Below are 26,006 nucleotides of genomic sequence, written 5' to 3' on the forward strand. Positions count from 1 at the left end.
TAGGCATGCTATGTATAGATACCGAATTGCATGTAAATCAGTCTGATAAACGTCTGTTGATCAGTTCATCACTTTTGGCAACCTTTGTTTTGCTAGTGTTAAAATAACCGTTGCCTCCAGGCTTTTATTTTGAAGGTGTATTTTGAATGTTATGGGCTTTTATTTTGTCACCATTCAAACGGCACAGGAAGTGTTTATCTAAAAAGCGGTTTCTTGACGAAGGCACTGCCGAAAAGTCCAAAAATTCACGTAATGATGAAAGAAAACGGTTCCATGCTGCTGCTGTCTAGCAAAGGATGTGTCTAAACTTAGAAGCAGCTGGAATGGAGACCAGCTCTGACGGTGTTTCCTGAAGAAAGAAGTGAAGGACAGAAAGGTAAATTGGTGTTCAAAATAAGGCTGATGGCTGAATGTTAATAAAGGCTTTGTGAAACACCAGGAGCTTCACCATTGTCTGGCTGGGGTTTGCTACATCACGTGACCTAAATATGTAGCGGACGGCAGGAATTGATGGGACTCAGAAACACCCCCCAGTTTAATCATTTGTTCCTTGTATAATTTCCAACTGCTAAATCAGTCATTTTGTAGTAGGATCGCAACCATGTGATCATCAGCAGGTAACTGACACAGTGTTCACTTGTTGTCATGGTTACAGCGACACCGTGTCGGCAGCTGTATCTCCCAATGGAAAATCCTGAACAAATCCAGACTATAAGCCGCATCACTGCCAAAATCTAATCACTGGGTCCTTGTGTCATTTCTGACCCTCCCTGAAAATTTCATTCAAATCCATTAGTCTGTTTTTAGCAATGTTTCACACAGACAGACAGATTCACAGACAAACGTACGCCGATTGTCACATAACTCCAACAGGCAACCCTCCAGTTACAAGACGGCCACTCTACCCACTGAGCCATGCCGCCCCATATATATGAAATGGGTGGTGGAAGCTTGGCAAGGTGTTGACAACCCAAACAGGAATGTGTTTTTTAGGAGAAAGGTGACTTTTTATTGGAGATTCTGATACATACATCAAAGCCAATACATAAAACAGATTATAAGAACTCTTGAAATGAATACAAAAAGCAGATATTAACTACATTGCATTGTATTTGCTCGGTCATCAAAAGTTTCTTGCAAAAATCTACAACATCTTTTAGAATACATGTAAAATAGTACTAGGTACAGACAGTCATGTTTAGAAATCATATTATTGTGCTATGATTCCACAAAGACGAGTGTTCATACTATGCATATGTTACACTGCATTAAACAAACAACAGCCCTTCAGCCATTGTGATATTAAGATGTCCTAAATGTATTTGGACAACCAAGTGTACTTTTCCACATTAGCTTTGCTAAAACCAGGATGTGGTAAACCAATGCTTCATCTTCCAGCAAAGCAAGATATAAGCAACAAAGCCAACATGCAGTTCAGACAAACCATGAATTCCACCTTATTTATACCTGTAACTTCACCGTCTGATATTCAGACCCACCTCATGCTGTGACTGTCTAGCAGTGTGGAGGTGAGAGAGGAGTTGGACGGAAGTTGGATAGTTATGTTTCAGGTAAATTTCCAGGAAATCAGTGTAACACAACTGTTGTTTGTTTGCATGTTAATAGCTTGCATAAACAGTGACCAACACAGACAGCCGAGTAGACCGAGATATTTTAGTTATTTGTCTGCAGTATGCGTCAACTTATTATATTTAGTAGCAAGTAATTCTAGCCCCTTTCCCGCAAATCTCCTGGGACTCAGTCATGATCTTCCGGTTAAGAAACATGGTACCAGCAAGACATAACTAAGAACTTATGAATCATTTTCTCTTTATGCAACAATGATCATCGGCACTGTTCCATTTTACGAAGATAAAAACTAAAAACAGACTGACCACTGTGACGTAGAAAATCAAGAAAACCCCGTTGACTCTTTTAGCCACTCTGGTCCAGTAGCCGGGCTCCTCCTTGTCGTCCTTTTTGCTATCAAGGAGCAGATTTAATGTTTTCTCCAACTCTCTCAGCGCATCTGAAAGCCTCCCCAAGGTTTGGTGCTCTTCTGTCAGTTTGTTGCTGTTGACCTGCAAAAGTGGTTTAATAGAGTGGTTTATACAGGTAAGGAGTGAAATGTTCTAAACGCTTAGCAGAGAAGTTTCAACTTCACTGGAATAAGAATGAAATAGCAACCTGATTCTAACCTCTATAGCAGCAGAAAGCAACTCAGATGAAGTTTCCTCAGCAGGTGCTTCATAGATACATGCAGCCTGAGTCCATTTATGCACCTCTGAAAGGACAATTTTAACCACAGTCAAAATAAGGAAAATTAACAAATATGTATTAATTGATTACAGGTTAAAAAAAGCAAAAGAAACAGAGTCATCTTGACAGTTGTGTCCTTTGTAAGTCCTTCTGACAAGTGTTGTCTGTTGTTTAGTCTTAAATTATTGCCATGGTATTTTGTTATTTAATGTGTTTAAACGCTTCCAAATTTGCACCATCATTAAACTGTTTATTGGTCAGATTGCCAACCATAGTTTATGCTGACTACAGCTATTACTACTTAGTCATCTCTGCAAACTTTACCCAAGCTGAGTTGTTAAGGAAGTCATGGAAATTTGACCATCCAGTCCACATGTGTTGAATGGACTTGGAGAATGCCTTCAAACATGCCCCTCTGGGAACCCTTTGAGTGGCATGGCGTACCAGGTCATTGTTATTAGCCCTCCGGTCTTTGTACAACCAAAGTGAGAGCTGAGTTCTTATTTTCAGAACAAAGTCAAACATGTAACTGTCTCCTGCCAAAGCTCCCCTTATCTCCTGTCCTGTTTGGGATTTTCATTGACACAGTTACAAGGTGCAGTTTGGGAGAGGAGAGTCACATCTCTGCTTTTTGCAGATGATTTGGTTCTATTGACTTCATCAAACTATGACCTTCAGCATGCACTGGAGCAGTCTGCAGGCGAAGGCAACCAGCACGGGAGCCAGCACCTCCAAGCTTGAAGCCATGGCTCTTTACTTCAGATTGATAGATTGCTCTCTCTGGATTGGAGGTGAGCTGATTTGTCAAGTGAAGGAGTTTAAATATCTAAGGAACTTATTCACAAGTGATGAGAAAATGTAGTATGAGGTGGACGGATGGATTGGAGTAGCGTCGGCAGTAATGTAGGTGTTGTATCATACTACTGAGGTGAAGAGAGAGCTGAGCCAAAAGACAAAGCTCTTGATTTATCGGTCAATCTGCATTCCAACCTTCACCTATGATCATGAGTTCAGGATAATGACCAAAACAACATGGTCAACTGGTGGCTGAGTTCAGCCTAAAGGTTGAGAAGTTTATACACGTGGAAAGAGCCATCTGAGGCAGTCCAGGTATCTGACTGGGATGCCTCCTGGGTGCCTTTATTTGACCCATTTTCAGTCCAAGGAAGACCCGTAATTTGCTTGAGGGAATGCATATCTCATCTGGCCTGGGAACATCTTGGGATCCCCTAGCAGCAAATGTAGCAAATGTTGCTAGGCAGAGGGATGTCTGAAATGCCCTGCTTAGATTGATGCCACCAAGGAGAGAAGTGCCTTTGCAACAGGTAAAGTGGCAACAGACAGCAGACAAGCATTTTTGGTAGTGCTGTCATATCTGGACCACTGAGGGACAGTACGGGACATGAAAGAGCACCACCAGGAAGTAAGAGAGAAGAAATAAGTTCCTGCTTCATTTTTCTGGCTGCTTGTAGTAGTTAGCAGTTGCCAATGGTCCCTAAACACAGGCCACCCAGAGACACAAACCTGCTAAATGTCAGGTGCTCCAGTATGACCAGGCGAAGAATTTGGTTGCACTTAACAGAGTTTTAGTTACACATGCAACCAAATTTGTCATCGCCTACGACAACTTTATCTTTTGACAGGATGTTTCCATAGTTACTACAGTTATTCTTTGTGTCATCTAAATCTAAGTGGTGATGGTGTCATTGTTCTATAGCCATTACACTGTAAAATAAATTTTACTTCACAATGAAAAGTTACAGCAAAGAATCTGTCTATTGCTACTTGACACTTAATTTTTAAGGACTAATGTCTACAAAACAATTAGCTACTAAGGATGCTAATGTTGGTGTAAAAAGGCAAATTTTAAACTTGGTGCATCTGGCCTCTAGTCTCACCTTCATGACAGCGGTGGAAGTTGGCTTTGCTGTGTTTGTTACAGTCGTCTCTCAGGCTTTGATCTCTGTCTGTGTCATTGCTTTGGGATACAGAGTCTTTCTCCATCAGATACATCACAACAATTGTTTCCAGGAGGCTGAGCAGCATCAGAGCAAAGATCCCAATGCAGTAGACCGCTGAGAAGAGCAGGCAACAGGCATCAGTGTGGTAGAAATAACTATTAATTCAGTCACTATGTGCCGTTCTTGCTCTGTAAAGTGCAACCCAATAAAGGCAAGACTAAGCTTTATTACCTATTAGTGGGATCCTGTTGGATGACGCGGGCAGAATTTCATTGAGGATAAGCTGTAATACTGTCACGGCAAGCAGCACGGTGACCTTGAAGCTGAGTTTCTCACCGCCGCTGTCTGATATCAAGAATGAGCTCAAATCCAGACACAAGAAGAAGAGGACAGGCACCAAGAAGTTGACGATGTAGAGGAGCGACCTTCTCTTCATGGTGATCTGAGAGATCAGGTGTAAGATTCAGGTGTTTAACGTAGAGTTAAGAAGACAATGTGACATGCAACAGTGCAACAAAAAGTATAACGTACTCCAGAAAAAATATATACTTTAATGAGGATAAAAAGAATCATCTGCAAATATTTAAGAACACTTAAAGCAGAAGGAAAGAAGACCAGAGAGAAGGAAGACAATAGTAAAGAAAAAGAAAAGTGGAAGAATGTGGGAAGGAATGAACAAATAAGACAAGATCAGACAGAAAAAGGCAAAGCAGTAATGAAATGCTTATATTGTCTCATGTTGAAACTCAAAAATACAGCTGTATCTAATAAAAAACAAAAAGTTTAGTAACGCATAGTAACTTTCTGCCTGTGTGCATGTGTATGTAGTTATACATACAGTGTAAACAATGACATCTTGGTCAAATAAATCAGTGGCGTGTTTGGTGGTGACTGTCAAGTTGATGAAGAGCCACTCGTACTGAGTCCTCATCAATTCACGAGACCACTCTGTGGCCTCTGAAGAGTTGTCACTTGGCTGGAGGCGAATGTCTTTCACTGAGGTGGAAATTTTGAAAAAAGTACAGTGAGGTTGTTTTAAGTAAGAACAAGGTAGCGAGAAAGAAATGAATAAGTACTCCAATGTTAATGTCAAATATTAAACACATTTTTAAGGAAAAATCTTCATGAGAGCAGCTGTGACTAAAAGCCACTTTATGTTTTCTACACAACTGATGCAGACTTTGATAGCAACAGGGTATACATTGGTCTGACGCACCCATGAAAACATCCATGTGGAACCTGTGGATGTTTCTGAAATGTTGGGTTTGACTTTGCACTTTTTACACGTTATAGCAGCTAGTTACAGATTAAGTTGTATCACCAAGTAATTGTGATTATTCCTGAGGTGTGTTGAACATAGTGGGCCAACATGGCACAGGATATCTGGACAAACTAGGACTTCCTAATGTCTGTGTAGATTCTCAGTGTCAGGAAAATTCTTCAATGGAGTTCTGACTTCTCCAAATTCATACTCAGAATCGTCTCAAGTCAAAGTTTTACTTGCAGCAAGGAATCAACATGAACAGAGCTCAGTCTGAACAAGTGACTGACAAAGGCGAGAAACAGCACAGCTTTTATACAGGCACACAAGCATTAGTTATGCATCTTGGTATGTGTTATCTCTAGTTTGCTGCCGGTTAGCTTCATAGAAAATTACTGAGCACAGCTTTATATGAGTTGCACACCACACAGTTATGTAGTATTACAACGAATAAGAACATTTAATCATAAAATATAATAATTTTCATAACACTCAGTCAAGCAGGTCATGGTAATCATCGGAGCTTTAGAGCAAAGCAACTGGACTTCTCTCAGAACTAAAGAGGTCTCATGGATGAGTGGTGAAACAGCTTCAAGAACCTAAAGGGGAAGTCCAGTTGTTTTCTACTGAAGCGCATAGGAATAGTTCTTATGTGTTTGGGAACCATCGATGGAAAGCATGTGCAAATCAAGCCACCTCCAAAGTCCAGCAGTGACTACTTCAATTTCAACTCTTTAGATGATGAATTATGAAGGACCTCAACTCCTCTTACAGTCTCTCCTCAAAATAAGATTTTTTTTTAGGTACCATTTATTTCCATGCAGACATAATTGGCATTCTTGCAGTGTGGACAGACAAATTTTGGGCTGCTCCAGAAGGGTCCTCGTAAACCCTCATGGACCCTTGTGGACACATGGATAATGCTTCCCTTATCCATGTGTCCACCAATGTCCATGACGGTTTATGAGGACCCCCTCTGGACCCTGGTGGACACATGGATGAGGGAAGCATAAATCATGCCTGAAAGATCAGACGCTGCTTAAAGAGAGTTTGCATTATTAATGACCACCAGTTCTACCTAAGGAGTGATGCATTTAATTATCTTGCAGCACATCTTCACTGTGAGCTGCAGCTGGAGACATTAGACTGCCAATTCTGCTGTCCAGACAAAGCATCCCACCCATCCATTAGCACAATAATAAACATGTTCTCACCGGTGTGTATGACCGATTTGAAAGAGAGGCTGCAGCTCTGAATGTCGAAGGGGAACAGGTAAACATGCATCCTGCAGGTGCTCACTAGCACCTGGTCATTCTGGACTTCCACATAACCTTCATTGTTGATGCTGAGGTAAGGACTCGGAGGAGCTTTGTCCTTCTCTGTCCTGTATGGAAACACAAATACAAGAAGCAAAGACGTCACTCACTGCACTTGGTTTGGTATAAAATTTCAAATTTTGTTGAAATTGTCAAAAACTGTTGAAATTCGATCCAGTTAAACAGGTCAGAAAATCAGAAGATAAGAAAATCGTTACAAAAAAAAAGATACAATGAACATATGTCCGTTTTAGAGTTTAGTTTGTAGGATATACCAACAGACAGCTTTCGTCTTTCGTCATTTTCATTTTCTATGGGGAGGTAGGGATAATTGCAGGTGAGTTTTTGATGTACATCCCCAAGAAATCCAAACTGTGGTCTTTCCTTTTCCTTCGACTAAGTTACAAACTAAAAATAGCGGCGATGAGCATGTTTCCCTAACAAATGAGAAAACATTTGCAGACAGGAGCAGATGTCGCCTTAAACAAAGCAGTTATCTGATGGAGCAATCAAAGTTTATTGTGTCGTTAATCGATGATGAAATAATGATGCCACAGAGAACAAATGATGACAGCAAATAATACCTGCTGGCTGCTCTGCTGCATATCAAGTGTATTTATGGTACTCACTGACCATTCATCATCAATGTAATGTAAAAACTGTGAAAATAATGGCAAATATCTGTAAATTAGACATATTAAACACAAGAAAACATAATTATAGCCACAAAATATAGATTTAATTTTAACATGCTGAATTTTGATATTGATGTTAGTTAGAGTTTGGTCCTTTTTCTTCTTCTTTTTTGGCCGTTTCTTAAATTTTTTTTTTCTGTGGTTTTACTCATTATCCGAAATTTAAGAAAACTGTGAAAATCTGTCACATTACAGTAAATTATTTTTAAAAATTACAGTTAAAAGCTGAAAAACTAAAACCACATGTGGTTGAGTTAGGCGTGTACGCTTCTTTTTTCACTGCATTTTGATGATAGAAAAAGAAGAATATTACACAGAACAGCAATAGAAGAATGTCAGCATCACCTGCATCACTTCTTGTATGATATTATCAGTGATGAAGAGCTTGGGGTAGTAATACAAGTATTACAATTTATTTAAAAGTATAAAAGGGAACAAAAAATGTAAATGGAATGATATGAATCATGTTTTTTGAGGAATAGCTGGAAAATGAAATCATAGAAACTTTTTATTTCGAAGACAATGCGAGAAAATGACCTCAATGGCTCATTTTTTGACCCATTTCTAAGGGTTAAATAACGTCTCCGCCTACTTTGTGCACCGTGGTGAGGTAATGATGTAACCTAGTGTCACCTGTGTGACATCATCAGTCAGCTGGCACCAGGGTCACGTCTCCATGACAACATTTGTTTATTTGACCTTAGTAGCATCACTTGGAAAGTCAATAAACAGTTTTACACACAGGTGAGTTTGTTTCGTTAGCTCCATCTACGCTCTCTGGCAGAACTAACTGCAGGACTCCACAGACATCCAGTCTGTGTCAGAGTAAATGCAAAGACTCATAGGCTCAGTCACTGCTGTGTAACCTCATCTGGCTCAGTAGGCATTTATTTAATGAACATACTCCATATGGCCACTCCATGGTGACAGTAAGGGGCTGAGGAACACATTACGTCAGCTGATGTTCTCACAAACACATGCCTGCCATGAGCTCGGCCATGCAAATACAATTAGACTTACATTTCCTCAATAGTGAGATCTGGTTTCCACAGAATCTCAGTTGGAAGAGAAACATTGTCAATTCCACAAAACTGATTTGGGTCCCAGGAAATATATTCGTTGTGCCACCTCTGGAAAAGACAAAAAAAGGGGCACAAAATAGGAAAATCCACAGTTAATATATAAAAATAAATGGATACATATTATAAAAGGCCCTAAACAACAAAACAAAACAAAACAAAAAAAAAGCTATTTCAAGTAAAAAAACAAACGTTCCAATTTTCTAATACAGCCAAAGGTTAGATTTAGGAAAAGCCTCATTCTTTATCATCGCCTGAAAGAACTCACCATGGCAGTCCAAACATAGGGAATGAATTTCTGGTCTTTCTCAACCTGCAAAGAAATAAACATGAGGGAAAATGATTATAGAAAAAACACAACAGCAAAAACAGCAGCAGCAGCAGCATTACTTACAGAATTAACAGAAAGTTAATGCAGCTCATTTAAAGCAGAACTAAAAACCTAGCTGTTTAAAAAGGCTTTTAACTGCTCAATGTGTACCTTTTGTTAGTGAATTTAGTTCAAATTGTCTTTGTTTTTAGTCTGTAGCACTCTGAGACTTAGATGATGGAAAAGACTTAAATTAAACTTTTCTTTTACAGTAATCTGATGGCATCTGATGGATGTAAGATGTTTATTTCAAGTTATTTTTAATATCTCAGTACTCAACCAAATGCTTTCAGGTAAATATAAAAGCTGCAGATGTACACGTTTAAACAATCACACAATTCAAACAGCAAAATAACAAAAACAGACAAAGAAAACAGCGTTCAAACTGAGACATCAGTTAGTTTGTGGTTTAATCGTGCAGCAGCTTCTGTAAGCTCTGCTAAGTTTAGGCAACTGTTTAAATTTCCAACTGAAAGAGACTCAGAGGGGCTTTAAAACTGATTAAATTTACACTACTGAGCTCTGTATAGTCCTCCTGACAGCAGCAGCTCATACTGAGACTGCAGGATATGGGATGGATGTTTCACTGTGCAAGTATCACTGGTCAAGAAGACACTGAGGGAAACCTATCAAATGTTCATCAGGGCCTACAATACAAACTGTACAGAAAGATGACTGGAGAGTTATACAGGTACATAGTAGAATTAGGAGGTCACTCAACTTATGCAAAAGCAAAATGTGAAAAAGAATTGGGGGTTGTAATTGCCCCTGAAAAATGGACAAACATAATTAACACACAAATCACAACTACTGCGTCACATACATAGAGGGATCTCTCATGGAAAAACTGTATTAGATATTTTATAAGTCCAAAACAAAAGTCCAAACAGACTGGGACAGAACCCAAATGCTGGAGAGAATGTGGCTATTGTGAAGCAGACCAGACACACATATTCTGATGACGCTTTATCCTTAAACCCTTCTGGGACAGTGTTCGTGGCGCCGTCAGAGAAGTCCTCTGTTAGGATACTGAATTCACTCGCATGTCATTTTATCTGGGGGATGTGGACCCAAGCTTACCTAAAAGTGACCGATAAAGGCTATAAAAGGCTATAACAAGGCGATGGCTCTGTGGGGAACCTCGTACTGTCGACCAGTGAGCAGCAATAAACACAAACAACCAGTGTATGGAGCGCAGGACTTTCAGTTTAAGACTCCAAAAGGATAAATACGATGTTCTCTGGGAAAAATGGGACTCTTGTGCTCCTATTCTCTCAACTGTTGCTGTTCTCAATACTGTCAGACAATTGTTAATGTATGTCTTTGTATCTTGTTTAGCTAATGTCTGTAAAAAAAAAAAAAAAAAAAAGTTCTTTGAAAAAAATAGAAAAGTAAAGTTTAAAACTAAAAAAGGAACACAGAGGGCTAACATGATCTTTCTGACCAAATATTTCCATTGCAAATTCCTCAACTTGGATGTTGATGCCACAGATAGTTTCCCAAACAATGCAGTCTTTCAGTGTCTGATAACTTTCTGAACAACATTTCACTCCAAATAAATACAACTAATACTGCAACTGTCTTTTGGAAAACGGATAAATGAAGCTTTAACCACTCACCACATCCAGGATGGCATAGAGCAGAACTTCCAGAGAAACATGTGTGGGGCGTCTGTAGTTCCTAACAGGGCGGGTCATGGAGTACAGCTCATTGCTTCTGGTCAGGTTTAAGTGCTCTAAAACATCCTGATAACTGCAGTTCTGCTCAGAGGACACTTCATCCACTGCAGAGACACCTAGACACATTCATCAGGCCAGAAATGATTCTTCATTAGAGTTATTCAGTTATTCATGTTCCTTCAGTTTAGCAGAAATTACATCTGTGGGTTGGTGTCTGAATTCATTATTAAACCATGAAGCTCACAGATATCTGCAGAAACATCCAGTGATTGTGGTCACTGAAAGGCAATTATGAGATGGGCGTTGGCAGGATTGCAGGATATAAGCTCCTCGGTCCATTAATGATTTTTAACCATGAGAATTTTCTAAATTTAGGTCTAAATAGGAGCCTCCACTTGACATCCAACTGCTATAAATTGTCCAAACTAGCATTATATGAAGCAAAATCAAGCAGGAAACACATTTTTAGCCTCTGATGTCACACTAATTACATTTTTTTGAATATCAGTGTGCTTTTTTTCTTTCCTCAACTTTAAAACCACTAAAAAAAATTGATTTATCAACAGCAAAAGCTTGAGAGGTTACCATAACAACCATGCACAACAGCTGGAGAGCATCTCTGAAATTCAGCGGAACTTCTCACTTTCTTATTCATAAATTGGAAACTGGAAATGCTACAATGAAAGTTCAGGAAATAAGTTTCACTTTTCTCAGGAAACTTAGTAAACATGGTCAGAACTTACTCGAGAAGAAAAGCAGAACAAGGAGGCCAGCGAGCATCATAACTTCCTCCTGAAAATCCAACGTCTGTGTGGTCGGTGTGTGTCCTCGTCCTCTCAGCAACGTCTGGAAATGTCACCGAGCCCGTTGTGGTAATAATATCTAACGCTGGAAGAGGGCCGGGCAAACTGAATCGTTGATCCTCTGAGGGTTTTTTCGTAACCTCATTAGTCTAACAGCCATCAGCACACAGCGGTTCCTCCCACAGAGGTCACAGTGTTTGGAGGGGTGGAAACAAAAATGGGCTGTAATGACTGTTAAATAACAATAATTTTATTGATGTGGCACTTTCACATGCATGAGCACAAAGAGCTTTCCAGACTAATGAGATTATTTAGGAGGAAAATGTGACACTTGCAGCAGCCACCTTCAATATACACAGTAATGACCCCGAACATAAACAGATGGATGCAATGAAGGGGAATGAGTTCCTATGTAGAGCTGATAAAATGCAAGTAAGATGAGCGATAAATATACTAATTCATAAAAATGCAAATAGAGAATTAAACTCGTATAAATCAGATAAAATGCCAGTAAAAAAGCAAAGCATGTATTATAAAACTGATAAAAGGTGCAAAATATGTAAAAGTGCATCTAAAAACACTAAAATGACTCAAAAAATGAATAAAGAACAGTAGAAGTGATTTGCTGATGTCTCGCAGTGATTGAAAAGCTTCTCCAAAACTGAAGGGACATCACTTTTAACACATAATTACCTTTAATTCTCAGTTTAGTCACTGAATCAGCAACACTTTCTGACACTGAACAACATGGGTTTAAAGTTCTTTACTTCTCTGTTCATTATGACAGCATGAAAATAACAAAGAATAATGACTGAGGGCACAACAGCGCTGTAAAAAAATAAAGAAATCCATTTAAAAGCTGAATATCTGGTAGACATTAGGTGAATGGATAGATGTTATTTACCTGCTTGACAGTTTCTCCATCCTCAGCAGCGTCTCACTGACAGCGTAACGTGTCAGTCTGCAGATTTTGACAGCCGGTATTTGCGGCCCAGTAGAGTCTCCAGATGCTCCGGACCAACCACACCCTCACCGTAATGGCATGTCATGGTGAGCCCAACGGACCCGACCATCCCACCAGGCATGCCGCATCCCCCGCCGTCCTATTTCCTCTGGAGTATGGTGTCCCAGGTGTGGGAGAGCATGAAGCCTCCCTCATCCCTGTTCATGGCTCTCTCTGCCCGCCTCCTGATCTCCATCGCCTCCTTCATCCAGCGTTTCACTTTGTTTCAGTTACAACTTATTACAGTTCACTGCAAAGTCCACTCATTTCCAATTCAACAACATCATCTACAGCCAAAAAGAGGGATTCGCCATAGGAGACCTTCTCTCTGCCATAATGAGCAGCTTTTTTATGGAGGACCTGGAACAATGAGCCATAACCACAGCACCCCCACCTCTCAAACCCACCCTCTGCAAACGTTACGTGGACGACACATTGGAAAAAGTTAAAACTGGATACACACAACCCCTTACAGACCACCTCAACACCATGGACACCACAGGCAACATCAGATTTACACATGAGGAGGAGCACAATAAAACACTGGCATTTCTGGACATGAACATCCACCACAAGGACAACGGCAGCAAAAATCACAGTTTACAGAAAACCCACCCACACAGACCAATACCTGCTCTGGACTTCAGAACATCCAACAACACACAAACTCTCAGTAGTCAGAACATGATCTGAACGGACCACTTTCATTACAGAAGAACAGGACAGACGACAGGAGGAGCAACACATTCAACAAGCTGCCAGTAGCCCAGGTGGGCCATCAATAAAGGAATACAACAGGTAAAAACAAACAGAAAGCAAAGAAACAACAAAAAACAAAACAGGCACGAGACACACATGACAACAATAAAACCATAGTTACATTACCGTATATCCGGGGATCACAGAACCCATCCAACGAACCATGAGAAAACACAACATAGGCACCACCGTAAAACCACACATAAAACTTAGACAACTACTAGTGCACCCAAAAGACAATATCGATCAGAACAATAAGTGCGATGTCATCTATGAGATACCATGCAACTCTTGTAATAACACACACATCGGGGAGATCATTTCACACAAGGAAAAAGAACAACAGAAGGAATGCGAAAAGGAAACAGCAACACGACTCACAAGATCTCAGAAAGAAAAGGCACTACAGGAAAATCTCAAATCTGCAATATCTGACCACTGCAAAAGGAACAATCATGTTATGGACTGGGACGGAGCAAAAGAAGAAAACAAACTGAAACACTGGATGAAGGAGGCGATGGAGATCAGGAGGCGGGCAGAGAGAGCCATGAACAGGGATGAGGGAGGCTTCATGCTCTCCCACACCTGGGACACCATCCTCCAGAGGAAATAGGACGGCGGGGGATTCAGCATGCCTGGTGGGATGGTCGGGTCCGTTGGGCTCACCATGACATGCCATTACGGTGAGGGTGTGGTTGGTCCGGAGCATCTGGAGACTCTACTGGGCCGCAAATGCCGGCTGTCAAAATCTGCTGACTGACACGTCACGCTGTCAGTGAGACGCTGCTGAGGATGGAGAAACTGTCAAGCAGGTAAATAACATCTATCCATTCACCTACTGTCTGAACAAAAGAATCAGAAACTAAAGTATCAATAAGAAGACATGATGGACGTTTTTGAGAAATTACTATTAAAATATGGATTTTGACGTGGCCATTATGTACATTTCTTTTGTATTTGTTTGCATATTAATACTTTGTTTTGTAATTTTACTTGATATTATGTGTAATTAACAAAACTATTCTGTAAAATATGAGTTAAAAAGAATTTATATTTTTTTCCAATCCTTAATACGTAAGTTTGCTTTCAAATAGCAGCAGATATCTGTAAAAGAGAGTGAAGACTAAAATGATGTTTCTGACCAAAGATTTTTCTTTGCAGATCATTAACTGTGATGCTGATGCCATAAACAGCTTTCAAAACCATCAATCAATCAAAATTTATTGAGCACTTGACACCCAACTGCTATAAATTGTCCAAACTAGCATTATATGAAGCAACACTTTACAACAACATAAAAAAAGATCAAAGTGCTTTCTATCACCAAGTTAACACAAAACAATGCATTTTGGTTCCTACAAAACCATAAAATCATGAAAACCAAAAAACCAAAATGCAGCACAGATGAATCAGTAACATTTAAATGAGGTATTTTGGGACGACATGAAAATGAAACAGTGCTAGGAGTCAAAGGCACGTCTGAGGTGAGTTTTTATTCTGGACTTGAACAGCGACAGGTTGGTATTAACATGAAGTTCCATATGGGACATTTTTTGTTTCATTTTTTTGTTCCACTCCATAGAGGCGATCCGCATACGATCTACAAATACGACAAATTTTAGAATTTTCTATTGAAAAATGGACAAATGAAGCTTCACCCATTTACCAGATGTAGGATGGAACACAGCAGAACTTCCATGGAGCTACTTTAATACTTTAAGTAGTTTCAAATGAGAGAGATCACCCAGAAAACTGAAGTCTCTCACTGCCAAACATCACAAGACAGAAGAGAACCGCAGCAATGAATTCAGTCTTACATCACTAAATGAGATTATATGAGACTTTAATCAGAAAAAATATCTCATTGGCAAAACTACAACTAAAGATCTGACACAGAACAAAGTAAATTTTCACAACAATCTCTATCCCCAAGGTTCACACTGTCTTTGGCAGGAATTCCTTTCACTTTGCTGCAACAATCGATTGGAATTCCCTCCAAAAATGTCTGAAACTCTCGTCTCTTCCATCACTTTACATCCTTAAGCAGAAGCTGCAGCAGACCCCAGCTGACTGCTGTCACTGAATTGCAAGCATTAATCTCGGCTATTTTTAATTTCTGTTTGAACACTTGTGTGTCCTTTTTTTGTACATCTTTTCTTTATTTGTTATCTTTCTTCCTGCTGGGGAGAAACTGATCTTACCTGGTAAAATAAAGATTTAATAATTAATAATAAAATTCCATTTCCTGATAAAGAAAACTAAAAGTTCCACAATTAAGAATTCACTTCAAACAAATTTCAGTTCTAGAATGAATGGTTTCAGTTCAGCTTTGAGGTGTGGGAGAGTTTATGTTCAGTATGGGAGTGTTGGTGATGGCAGGAGAAGCTGCTGTGAGGGATTTTACAGCTTAAAATGAAAAGCTTGGAAATTTTAACAGAAAAAAAAATAAAATCAGGAAACTTAGCTGAACCAGGATCCAACAAAAGCAGCCAAAGACGAGGAAAGACACACATCCAGTCCTGCTGCTGGGATCAGCTTATATCCTGCAGTTTCTGCTGGACCAGGAAATGTTCACACAGTAAAAGTTCCCTCTTCACTTTCACTGTGTTTATCTTTTAAGAAAACCAGACCACAAACTGAAAACTTCATCTCCTCTTCTCTCTACTGTTGTTCATGCTTCCTTTGTTAGCAGCAGCTCAGCTCAGGTGAGTCTGATTTATTACCTCACTTCCTCCCTGCACTTCCTGCCAGCTAGAATAAAGGGCTCTTCTGTCTTTTTTCTGTCACATTCTGCTGCAAGCTGTGATGCATGATCAGTATTATTAGTTTACCTTCACGGGAACTTGTAGATCAGTTTAGTTTGTAAGTTTGTTTCTTTCAAGAACCATCAGACAACATTACTGACCGACATGTCGTTGAATTTAAGGAGTTTAACGAAGAACAGTACAACAGCTTAACAATGTTGCAGGTATCTGAACTTGTCCCAGTTTAAAACACAGATCTATTAACACTTATTTATAGTTGTGTGTGTGTGTGTGTGTGTGTGTGTGTGTACACAACGTGGAATGTAACAGCTACCACTGCTTTGGAGTAATCAACCAACAGAAAAGACATGCAGCAGCTCATGTACACCAGGCCTACGTTATCATCATCCTCCCAGAGCGCAGGACGAACATCCACCTCTTCAGAGACTCCAGGAAGTGGAACCATCTCCACATCATCATCATCAGAAGAGGTGAACACACCTGCCATCACTGACCCTCACATCAGAAAAACTGGGCAGCTCTGAGATCCAACGAGCCAGACTGCATGACCGTGGAAATAAAAATGTCTGTGAAACTCAGAGTGGCTCAGTTTTGGATGGAAGGTCTGCGTCTGTCTGTACGTCCACATCATGGCTCCACATGGGAAAGAACTGCTAGAACAAAGCCAAAATGTGACTTCACATCAATGAAAAAAGATCCAGGAAGCCTGGTGATCCACAACAAACCTGTCACCACCCAGCTGCAGTAGCTGTCGGTAGGTAAGGAATGAGCCACAGAGCGCTGATCAGAGCTGCAGCAGCCATCGTCCTCCAACAGATGGCGCCCTGCTTTCACAATCCAGCTCTGAAAAGCAGACCAGCGAGGGCTTCATACTCGACACAGAACAGACCATCGGTGGATTTTAGAGTTTCTGTGACCAAAAAACCAGCGTGAGGGACATTTTGTCACATTGTCAACAGATAATGTCCTAGAAATAAGGATGTGATGGTGCTAAAGCTCAACCACTGGACTCTGACAAGCCACTGAAAACCATTTAGGCCTGTACAAATACGATATGAAATAATATAGGAACAATTCCAGCCACCAGACAATACCGCCATCCTAGTGTGCACTGTGACTCCCATTCAGTTTCCGCTCTTTACCAGCCGCCACAATATTTCTGACTTTAATACTGGAACGAAGCATTCCTCCCCGACTGTGGGACTTATTAGCAACACATCTTCTGATGATACAATGAACAACAGCTACATGAACACTGGAGCTCATTTTGACCAAAGTATTGCTGTAAATACTGCTCCAGTGACATGAGCTGAACGAGCTACTAGCAAACAAATAATCAATTCAGAATTTCACTGTTTTAAATACACTTCACTGTTTAATGTGCTATTCAAACTGAGCTACACAACAAAACATCCACATGTCAAGGAGCTCCAGGGACAGCAACAGAGACCTCCATACAGTTAGACTGGAGCCAGCTAAACTCTGTGGATACACCAGAAAACTGCTGTTATTCTACTCAGTAGAAGTACCGCTGCCTTGTCAAGTTTTGTCAGAAAACAAACTGAATTTAAATATAAGGAGCTTAGAAATTTATATTGACTCAGTACACAGCATTGACCTGTTATGAGCAGGAAAAGCACAGACAGGAAAATGGATATCAGAAATACTGGAGATCAGCAGCCACATTGTTCTGGAGAGAAAACACTGGGTCAAACCAAAGACAGATGCTAACTCCTCACCAAGAACGCTAATAATGGAGTCATTCAACCACACGGACAAACTGAAGGTAATCCATGCTGGAAACCAAGATATTAACTCCAAGAACCAGCAGTGAGATTCTACTCTGAGCTGTCTGAGGAGATTCACAAGCAGAGGAAAGAATACGACCTGGTCCATCAGCAGAGCCTGAAGATCCAACACTGATTCATCCAGTGAGACTCCTGCTAACATATAGAGAACCAGAACCTTCAACACTCCAGAGGAGGCCCCAGACTTTATCAAGAAGATAAAGGCAGTGACGACTGAACAGTGACTGGTAGAATAACGGAAAACTAGAGATGAACAGCAGGAGATAACTAGTAAACTACAGCAGGTGTGGTTAAAAAAGACACACTTCAATATGAAACATGATGCACAGCCCTAAAGGTGAAAGTGTAAACAGCATCTAATAGAAATTTAAATGTAAAATGGACAAGGAAGAAACACCAACTGTTATAAAACCTGGAACAGCTTCTTTTCTTTAGGTTCATATTTCAGTGTGAACCATGTCTATCATGGAGGACACCTTCCACCCCTTGCAGGAAACAGTACCATCAGTGGGCAGCTGCTTCACCCACAGGGTCTAAAGGAGAGATCCTGCAGGTTCTTCACCCACAGGGTCTAAAGGAAAGATCCTGCAGGTCCTTCCTCCCTGCTGCAGTCACACTGTTCAATCAAGCTCCCAGTAGTTCAGTTCAACCACTAACTGTGCAGTAAAAATGTAAATAAGACAATACGTGTAATTTCACAGAATTTTTTTCTACAAACATTTATATTTCGTCTCTAAGGAGAAAGCATCTATTTATATCCGTGGACTGTGTGCTGCCCTTGTCTTTGTACTGTTGTTTTTTTCTATCTGCTGCTGTAACACTGAAAATGTTCTGCTGCAGGACCACTAAAAGATCTATCTATAACAGTGACCTACCTACCTACCTATCTATCTATCTATCTATCTATATTGAACTGGTATTGGAGGAGATGGCAGGGCAATGTATTCACAGCTTCTTTTACATCTCAGGTCAGAGGAGTCATGAAACTTATTCATAAATTAATCCCAATTCTAGTAACAAATGCAGTCCAGGATAAGATGGGCAGATACCTTATTATCCAAGGTTCACTCTGGTCAGAACATCTGAACTTAGTAAATGTGTACGGTCCTAATGTAGATGATCCAGGCTCCTCTACAAATCTGTTTCTTACTCTCTCAACATATCTAGGTCAACAGATATTAGCAGGAGATGCTAACTGTAGCTGGATCCAAACCTCAACAGGTCTACAGGCTACAATCAGTCACATAACTGATGCAGAACAACTATTCTATGTTTTACTGAAGAACTAGGACTGATAGACATATGAAGGGAACTGAACCAGATAGCAAGGATTATTCATGTTACTCCAGTACACACAATACATACTCACGTATCGATTACTTCTTAATATCTGTGGGATTATACTCCAAAATACAAACTGTTCCTATGATTGTAATTTCAGACCGTGCACCATGTTGTGTATGAGGACACTAAGGTGGTCAAAGACCCACCTAGATGGACTTTCAGCTCAAGTAACTACAGGACCAGGACTTTAGAGACTATTTAGGAAAACGCACAGATGAGTTCTTTAAAATTAACACGACACAAATGTCTGCCAGTACCAGGTGGGAAGCATTTAAGGCTTTTTTTTAGGGAACATATAATGAGCTGCACTTGCTCTAACTCTAAAAAAGCACAACAAAAAAGACAACATTTGAAGGATAAAATTAGAATCATCCAAGAAAAAGTTCATCAGAGCAGTGACCATAAACAGAAAGAGAACTACTAATTCTGAGAGCAGAATATGACGAGTTAACAGCCTTCAGAGCAGCTGCAAGTCTCTGAAGACTCAAACATTTAATGAACAAAGAGATAAAGCAGGTAAACTACTGGCAAATCAAACACCTGGAAACTAAAAGCTCAGCTACATCTGTAGCTCCTGTCCTCTATAAAATAGGCCTCTTTTAAAGTAATTCCTTAAATATTAACCCTGAAAACTAGAGCTAATTATCTTAGTTTTCCTTCAGTGTAGCAGCTAGCAAATGAAAACATTATAACTTAACCAACCTAAATGTATTTTACCTTTAAGGCTTAAATACAGACTCCAAATAGGCTCAGAAACTAAATCAATGGAACAATCAAATGCCACACAGGAAATATGACAGCCTGTTATTATTTTAAAAATATGAAACAAAATGTTCATAAAATAACCAATTAATGCAATAAATTATTGGGCTTTTTTCCGTTTAGTACAGAATTTAAGGTTCACCAGTTGCACACAAAATGTTAGGATTTTTTACCCAAAAAAACCTCCAAATAAACACTCAGTGGGCCTCACTAACACACACACAGCCAGGTAAACTGATAAACCATGCAGGACTGGTGCTCGTTGAGACCCAAATCAAACTATGAAGCAGCAGTGAGGCAGAACAAAGGTACCTGAAGCTGAAGCTGTTCTGAAGATGGTCCAACGTCCTTCCCTGTCAGCAGGTGTCCACGCTGCTAAAAGCTGATGTCCGCGTCCATGGAGACCTCGTGGAGAGTCAAAGGTCCGTGTCCTTCACCTCTAACGTGTCCAGAGGAACTTTGAGCGACCTGGAAGCTCACATTTAGCTGGTGGTTAGCTTTGTTAGCATTCACTGTGCTAATGAATGCAGGATAGAGCTTAATATGCTACATAATTAGCGGCGTCCATACTGAGCAGAACAGGCTAACAAGGTCAGAGCTGGATTCTTCTGCTGCTCCAAAACTTGTAAACTTAAGTCCATCCAAAGAATGTGGAGGTTCCAGTCCCAGGGAAAAGTCCAGCAGCCCGTATAAACGTGAGTTCCAACTTTTAACTTTACTTTGTCAGCTAAGCTAGCGCATTTCTGCAACTGTTCTCTGCTACAGCGGGACGACTCCCCTCTCACCTGCTGCACCTGCTCTGTCCATTAGAGGTGGGCGGACCGATACAAATATCGATACCAGCGTTGGTACTGATATTGAATATAGTGATGGGCAAATGATACCGAGGCTTCAGCTTGTGTCGCTCTTATCGAAGCAGATCGATTCGAATCACTGTGTGGGAGCGTGTATCAAAACCCCACTGTCACGTGACCGATGACGTTTTTAAGCTTTGGACGTCATCACTGCTTCACTTCGCGTTTCATCGTTTCAAAATGTTTTGAAGCCTTTCATGGGCTCAGAAAGTTTCAATACGCCCCGAGCCAATGACAGCTTGACACAGGTTTGACAGTTCTGAGTGGTTTGGGGCTGTACAAGCCATAGAGATGCATCATTATTCTCCAAAAATGTCAGGTTGTGAGTAGATAGAGAGTTGGAGAGTGAATCTGGTGTATTTTGGCGATTTTCATGCCAAGTACAAGCAGTAAACAGCATTCAAAAGTTTGGGATCACTTTGATCTTATGCCACCAAATAAGGTAGAATGCTTCTTATGCCCATTTTATGTTGTAATTTCTGAACTGTATTTTTAATTTTTAAATGGGTCTCATAATTCCAATTGTTTGTAGGTGCGGTGTTTGTTCTGCACACAAGAGTTTTCTTACAGCAACAACACATCATGCATGCTGAGACACTCCAGACATGGTGACAATCTGCCCAGCAAACCAGTGACCCTGTCGACACTGGAAATCCAGACAGTAAGCTAATAATGTGTCCAAATAAATAATATGTGATCAGTTGGAAAGCAGGAAGAATGTCTTATCCTGTTACGGACTTTTAGTCCAGTTTTTTTCTTTTTTAAAAGAAGCTTAAAGCTCCAAATGAACCTGAACCAACATTTAACACTTCATATTCTATCATTTAGATTTATTCTTTAGTTTCATCTGAAATGTGTTTGAGTTTGGGTGAGTGTGTCTGCATATTAGTTTTTGGTTGTTTCTTTGGTTTTTTTTTTTTTCAAAAAAAACCCTAATGTTTTACTCCTTTAAACAAAGAACTCAGTTGTACTTCTAAGTTTCAAACAAGCATCATTTATTTTAATGTTTTATGATGACATAATCATTGTTTAGTATAAATGAACAAAACACATGAATGACCACACAGCCTTTTCTGAACTTGTATTGCTGACATGGGATTGAAACAGTGTCAGTGCTTCGGTCGCTCTTGAGAGGTTGCTATGGCTTCATTGTCCACCAGATGTCACTGTCACTGAAGTCTTGAAGCTTTGAATCTTTTTCAGCATAATTGTATGGAAAGCCTCAGTGCTTCATGAGGCTTCACCTGTCCATCACTAGCTGAATGATACCAGTGCAAGGATATCGATACTTTAGTTTCAGTTTCTGTCCTGTATGTCTGCACTGATGCGGCTTCTACAAACAGGCGACCTGATTGGCTGTCAGAGGTCCTCCATCTGAGGAGCAGCAGCTAATCCTCCTCTTGTGATTGGATGTTGTACCGTCACGTGACTCAGAGGCGCCAGACAAACCAGCAAGCAGACTCAGCTACATCATAAATCATAGTGGTGGAAAGTATAACTTTAATTTCTTCCGTGGCTCTGTCAGTCTGTTCCTGTCTGATGTGTAGAATGAGCTGTTTAGATGTTGTACGTTCCTCAGCCAACACTGAGGAAAGAGGAGGCAGAGAGGGAGAAGTCCGACTGAGACACAGCTGATGAATCAGCCTGGAATTACACAACTGAATATGGCAACAGCATTCAGCAATGGCAGTGATCTCCTATGACAATCACTTCACTATCTGCCAAAACTGACCAGAAACAGCTTGAGAAATGTGACTGAGAGCTCAGGGTGTTCACCTCCAGTGCATCCATGAGGTGTGATGGAACAAGCCAGATCCACAGAGGACCAACAGGACACCCCCAAAGGTCCAGTGTCCATGCCCCAATGGGTCAGAGCTGTATGAGCGACATCAGGGTGGCCCCACAATACAATCATTGCTTTGAAGTCTTCAAAAACAATGTTTATATCCAACCTCTTCTTTCCTCTCCTTGGCTGTTTTACATCTCTCACCCTACAGCTGCTCAACAAGAGACTACTCTTTAAAGTCAGAAAATCAGAGCAACTCGGAGTACATGACGACGTCTCCAGCTGCTCTCACTGAGCGAGTGTTAATGTAACAGTTAAAAATGCATTTTATTCATTATTACTTTCAATTTGTTTGGTGTTGTTGAGTATTTGTGAATTTTATCTCAGTGAGTTATTTTTATTTGCCATTGTGTTATTGAGTTTGCCTGTGGGAATTGCCTTTCTGCACTCTGCCTTGTCTGAGCCTCCCAGGCTTCCGTAGTTTCTCCCGTCGAGCCCTCAGTGTTGGTTTGCTTTGCTGAGGGTAAGTTGTGGGGGAACATGCAGTTATAATGTTTTATTTTCTTTGCAGATTTGCTATTTTTGTCGAAGTCTCTGGTGCATGTTGTTTACTGTTGTGTACTATTATGTTGTCAGGCTGTTTGTGTTGTTTTGACCATTATTATATGTTTCATAGACGTTTTTAGTTACACTTTTTTTTGGCATGAGTTGTCAGTAGAGGTCCGCTCTGTGACGTGCATTCACACCGCACAGTTTGTGTAAACACTGTTTTTGTTTGCATGTTTAGGAGCAGATAAGGAAAGGTGACCAGAAGGTGATTAATGCATTTTAATCTCTTCTGCAGGTATGTGTTTTATTTTAAGTTATAACTTTTGCTTCCGTTCAGTCACTCCACCCTGATGCACTGTTAATGTGGCCACCAGGTGGCATTGTTCTTCGTCTTGTATTTGATTTGTTTTCACTGTTGTGAGATTTGATGTTGAAAATGTACTTTTTAAAAATGTTTGAAAGTGTTGCTTTGCATTGCTGAGGGAGCAGAGTGCATAAGGAAAGGTGATTAATGCGTTTCAATCTCTTCTGCAGAAAATAAATGCTGGAAAACACTCAACCAAGTTGTCTTCCTTGATGCACTAACCACATGGACACGCATAACCCCCGTTTGAGAGGAAAATCAAAGCCAAAATCTAAACTTGACTTAAACACTGTAGCAATACATGTTTAAACAGTTTAATTTTTCAAACACTTCATGATCAACAGATGATGAAACAGAACAAAAAGATCTTTTCAACATAGACACCATTCACTGAGAAGTCAAGACACAAAGAAACATCCAATCAGAACATCAGGACACAAGACCTGTCCAATCACAGCTCACTATGCTGACAGGTGAGGAGCAGGACTTACGTCACATCAACAGCATCCTGTTAACAGATATGTTCATTTAAAAGACACATCGGACCTGACGGTGAATCAGGTGACTGGGTTTACACTGAACAGATACACGTGTGTGTGTGTTCAAGGGGGCAAAACATTATGAATCTGCAACAGCTGTGATCTGCTGAGAAGCTGAGTCTACTGAAGTATCAGGTACCACGACATCTGTAGAAGATCTGGACTCTACTGCAGCCAACAATGACCTGGTGCACTTTAAGTCTGGTTACTGGTCTGTCCCCCTTCAGCACTGCTGGCTAGGTCAACAATATAAGGTTTCTGAGAGTCCAGAACCCAACTGGACTGACCATCTGGTCTCTGACTAATACATCCAGACATGCTGCTACCTGATAACAAGCTGAACATTACTGAAGTCAGTCTAAATAGTCACGGTGTCGTGGCTCATTATCATGCCATTATTCTTAGTTATATTCCTGTCTTAATTGTGTTGACTTCCCCTGATCTGTTTCATGATGCCCCTGCAGGTATTGGTTTTAATTGGATTTAACCTATTTCACTTTTTATAATTTCTCATGTGCATTAGTCTCAAACTATAAAGCACTAACTTGTAGGGAAGGCGCTGTACTAAGTGTGATTGATTAGCCTGGTCACTCCATAGAGATTGTCACAACAGATACCTGTTTTGCACTGATTTTTGTTTGAGTCCAGTTCAGTCCTGTTTTTCTTGATTCAGTTCTTCAAATATCACAGTAAGACTCAGCCTAGCTTTGACCCAGTTCAGCAGGCCCAGATAGCTTCGGCTCACCACAGAAAATACACCGATGGTGCTGGTCTGTGTCCTTTCCTGAAAATCCATAAAACACACAAACACAAAGTCCAGAAACAGTAGAACCACTGAGATGCAAGGATCCCAGTCTGGTGATTCCAGTCCCAGTCTGGTTTCTGTAACAGCCAGGACAGTCTGAAACCAGGTTTCATCAATGAAATCCAGTGTATGATCAGCTCAGTATGGTGGGAGAGAACGCTGTAAAAGGTTTACTAAATGTTCCTTAAGGTTTTGGAATTTCCTGGATGAGTTCTGCAGGGTTTCTAGATGGCTCTGTACAGTTCAGTTCTCACAACAGAACTGTTCTCATCTCATCTTCCTAAGCCTGGTTCTGTTCTCTTTGTCTCTTTTCTTTAAGGATGTGATGTAATGGGTGAACAGAAGTTCCTGTTCCTTCTTCCTGTTAAGGGCATTGAAACGCTGGTCGCCACAGTAACGAGCACAGAACTCCTTAAAAGTTGATCTGCAGAGAAAAATCAACACAAACATGAATATTAGGGTTTTGTCCTGAGTACCGAGGGTTTAAGCATCATGCAGATGATTGAACACTCTGAAGTCAGTTTATTTCTGATTATGGATTTGTTGAAGACAAATCATCAGTATTAATGCCAACTGTAAATAAAACAGGAGCCACATGCACAAAACTATAATGACAAAAATGATATTCTTCTGTCTTCAGGTTCTGTTGCACAGAATAAAAATAAATGATTAAACTTTGACTAAATTCTAAGTAAGTTTTGTTCTACAATTAAACTCTGATGTCAGCAATTACAGCAGCTGGTCACACTATCATGGTCAACAGTTCACACATAGTCTGGTTAAAATAAAGGTTTTTACTAAGTGGAGACTCACTAAACAGGTTTTCTCACTTTGAGATGAAGCACCAAATAGTTACTGCCACTAGCTGACTGCTGCTAATAACAGTGCAACAACTTCCCTGCTACAACGATAATACAAACTAGACATGAAAACTTGAGGTGACCAGAGGAGTCCTGTGTATCATATTTAGGGATGGTGATGCTACAAAAGGAGAGAATATTAAAATGAACGGACCAGTGTTTGTACACATTGAAACTGGATTAATTTACATTCTACAATGTTAAAATATTCACAGACAATAGCAATGTTTCAGCAGGAAATAACTAAATAGCTTAAATTAGTTTAGCATGATTTCCTTATATATCTCTGATAGCCAGTTAGCTAGCTCATGCTTGTCTGCAAGGCTAGCTTAATGTGAGTTAGCCAGCATATCTCCAGGCAGGCCTACAGTACAGCTGCTTAAAC

At 40.3% G+C, this 26,006-nt stretch overlaps 2 protein-coding genes and 1 long non-coding RNA gene across 6 annotated transcripts in view; 1 reads left to right on the top strand and 2 right to left on the bottom strand.

The window, feature by feature from the left end:
* Window positions 1-298: 298 nt before the first annotated feature.
* On the bottom strand, window positions 299-12,325 carry LOC111565206 (5-hydroxytryptamine receptor 3A-like). The gene is made up of 10 exons (XM_055004332.1): window positions 11,364-12,325; window positions 10,561-10,736; window positions 8,840-8,884; window positions 8,513-8,622; window positions 6,696-6,865; window positions 5,059-5,216; window positions 4,452-4,662; window positions 4,158-4,334; window positions 2,199-2,284; window positions 299-2,081 (listed from the first exon to the last, which is right to left on the bottom strand). The coding sequence occupies exons 1-10, from the start codon at window positions 11,401-11,403 to the stop codon at window positions 1,821-1,823; spliced, it is 1,434 nt and encodes a 477-aa protein (XP_054860307.1). The 5' UTR covers window positions 11,404-12,325; the 3' UTR covers window positions 299-1,820.
* A 10,764-nt stretch (window positions 12,326-23,089) lies between these two features.
* Window positions 23,090-25,435, top strand: LOC129347335 (uncharacterized). The gene is made up of 2 exons (XR_008599385.1): window positions 23,090-23,348; window positions 23,588-25,435. It is a non-coding gene; the product is annotated as an uncharacterized LOC129347335 (long non-coding RNA).
* tcerg1l (transcription elongation regulator 1 like) overlaps window positions 23,718-26,006 on the bottom strand; it is a 45,313-nt gene continuing 43,024 nt past the window's right edge. For all 4 annotated transcript variants that reach the window (XM_023265256.3, XM_035945933.2, XM_023265258.3 and 1 more), the window contains one exon: window positions 23,718-25,185. In XM_023265256.3, coding sequence (XP_023121024.2) covers window positions 25,029-25,185 — 157 coding nt within the window. In that variant the 3' untranslated portion in view covers window positions 23,718-25,028. The remainder of the gene's footprint in view (window positions 25,186-26,006) is intronic.

This window comes from Amphiprion ocellaris, chromosome 18, assembly GCF_022539595.1.
Source record: "Amphiprion ocellaris isolate individual 3 ecotype Okinawa chromosome 18, ASM2253959v1, whole genome shotgun sequence".
In the NCBI taxonomy this organism is placed as follows: domain Eukaryota; kingdom Metazoa; phylum Chordata; class Actinopteri; family Pomacentridae; genus Amphiprion; species Amphiprion ocellaris.